Below are 2,028 nucleotides of genomic sequence, written 5' to 3'. Positions count from 1 at the left end.
ATAATTAATAATTTAAATAATATTTTGCTGTCATGCACCATTTCAAACTAAATATTCTTCTACTATTATTACTACAATTTTTAAAAACAATTTCATTTTGTATTAAGTTTGTTGCTAGATTTTACTAGTAAATGCATATAAAACATTCCCTATATATATCTAAATCATGAGAGCAATGTTATAACTTCCAAACGAACAATTGTAATGCAAAATCTAATACTAAAATATGTATTCAACTTATATAACTGAGAACAAAAATAACCATTGCAACATTTCAAACTGTTTACTTACCGGTACTACAATATAAATTCCTGGTTGCTTTTCTTGAATAACATGAATTGTTTCAATTATGCCCTCAACTATTTGCTCGGGGGTATTAATATGATTATTTGTTCCTACATGTAGCACAATGACCTTAAACATCTACATTAACTCATGCAAGTCCTCATGAAATTAATAGTACCTTAGGTTTAACATTATCTAATTCTCCATTTTTTATTCTCCAAAGTACATTTTGTATTTTGTCTCGGTGAATTCCAAAATTTAAACAGTGCAAAGGTGCAAACAATTCATTCCATAAATCTGTATGTTGAAGAGCTTGAAGAATGGAGTCTCCGATAAATATTACATCAGGATCTTTTTCACGAGTTTCAGAAAGAAACCGATTGTGCTTAAATGCAGAAAATGTTTAAAAAATTCTTAAAATTACTTGAATTTCCTTACAATACTCATCCACCTTTGATCACCATCAACATCTTCTACAGGGGTCGGTATAATACAAGGATTCATTGTTTTATCTTTAAGTAACAGAATTTTTTCTTAACACATCTAGTACCTATCAAAAAAAAGAGTAAATTAATTATCTAAATGTTGGAAACTTCGATTTTAAATATTTTCAGTTTTTGTTATGCACAATTATGTACATATTTCAGTTTTTGCCTGCTTTATGGAGTTTGCTCAATTATTCGTGCAGTTTATGGATTCTTTAAATAACTAAAATTTCCCTAAATATCAAAAACGAATTTTTTAATTATTTTTATTCTAATTTTTATTTTCAGCCTTTGAAGATACCCCATATCCAAAATAAGGTACAGTTTGAAAAATTATTAATAATTGCTATTTAGGAAAAAAGATATTCTCATTTTTATAATAATAGAAGTTCGAATTAATGGGCTGGCTATATGTATGAGCATAGATTATTAATATGGCGCTTAATGTTATTGAGCGCTCTTGTTCCATAAATTGTGAAACTGCAGAGCCGGTGGATCGTTTTAAAAGTTTACCTATTGTCAGGATATAACAATTTATATATATTTAAACAATACAGTTTTCCTTATTGAAACAATGTACTTGTTCCACTTTTAAAGCATTTTATATGAAGTATCTTGAAATCATGATAGATATAATTGAATACATCAGAAATTTGATTTTCCCATCTGATGTAAACAGAAAGAAGAGACGGTAAGCAAATCAAATACGGTATATAATAAAATGTTGCAAATTACATTCGTAAAATTTGTTTTAGTTCAATATTTGAACAAGGCGAAGTCCCTGTCAAAATTCGAAGAACTATGTCTCAACACCCTCATTTAGAAGGTAATGTTAATAATAATTGAAAATTCCTTTACCAATTTATCATTTCTAGTATTTTTTTTGTGGAAAAATATTCAGAATGGTGTATTATTTATCTTAACGTAGTCTGTTTTAACCAGTACAGCAATATATTTCTTTATATGTAGTTACTCTCTATTTAAAATTTAATTTGTTCAAATTGTTTGGCTTACTGTTTTTGCTGTTTTATTACTAAAAATAAGGTCATGCTTAGTAAAGTACATGTCAGTAAGAGCCAGGAAGAACAGAGGAGGATAGGAAAAGAATAATATTTTTTGAGTTTCTGCATTTTGCTAATCATTACAAAACTTTTTCAACTTTCCGCTTCACCTCCTGGTACCCATCTAGTATACTGTACTATACTAAATCTGAGCCTAAAAATGAATCATAATAGGAAAGAAATTGATTTTACTTTAA

At 27.9% G+C, this 2,028-nt stretch overlaps 1 protein-coding gene and 1 long non-coding RNA gene across 2 annotated transcripts; one reads left to right on the top strand and one right to left on the bottom strand.

The window, feature by feature from the left end:
* Positions 1-79: 79 nt before the first annotated feature.
* Positions 80-819, bottom strand: LOC108736331 (platelet-activating factor acetylhydrolase IB subunit beta homolog). Its single transcript, XM_025974089.1, has 3 exons — positions 724-819; positions 464-670; positions 80-414 (listed from the first exon to the last, which is right to left on the bottom strand). The coding sequence occupies exons 1-3, from the start codon at positions 787-789 to the stop codon at positions 238-240; spliced, it is 450 nt and encodes a 149-aa protein (XP_025829874.1). The 5' UTR covers positions 790-819; the 3' UTR covers positions 80-237.
* Positions 820-1,023: 204 nt separating this feature from the next.
* On the top strand, positions 1,024-1,611 carry LOC112904331. The gene is made up of 3 exons (XR_003231014.1): positions 1,024-1,088; positions 1,157-1,461; positions 1,526-1,611. It is a non-coding gene; the product is annotated as an uncharacterized LOC112904331 (long non-coding RNA).
* The last annotated feature ends 417 nt before the right edge of the window (positions 1,612-2,028 follow it).

This window comes from Agrilus planipennis, unplaced genomic scaffold (genome assembly GCF_000699045.2).
Source record: "Agrilus planipennis isolate EAB-ADULT unplaced genomic scaffold, Apla_2.0 scaffold64, whole genome shotgun sequence".
NCBI lineage: Eukaryota > Metazoa > Arthropoda > Insecta > Coleoptera > Buprestidae > Agrilus > Agrilus planipennis.
The sequence above is the reverse complement of the archived record's forward strand: the minus strand, read 5'-3'. Positions and strand labels throughout refer to the sequence as shown.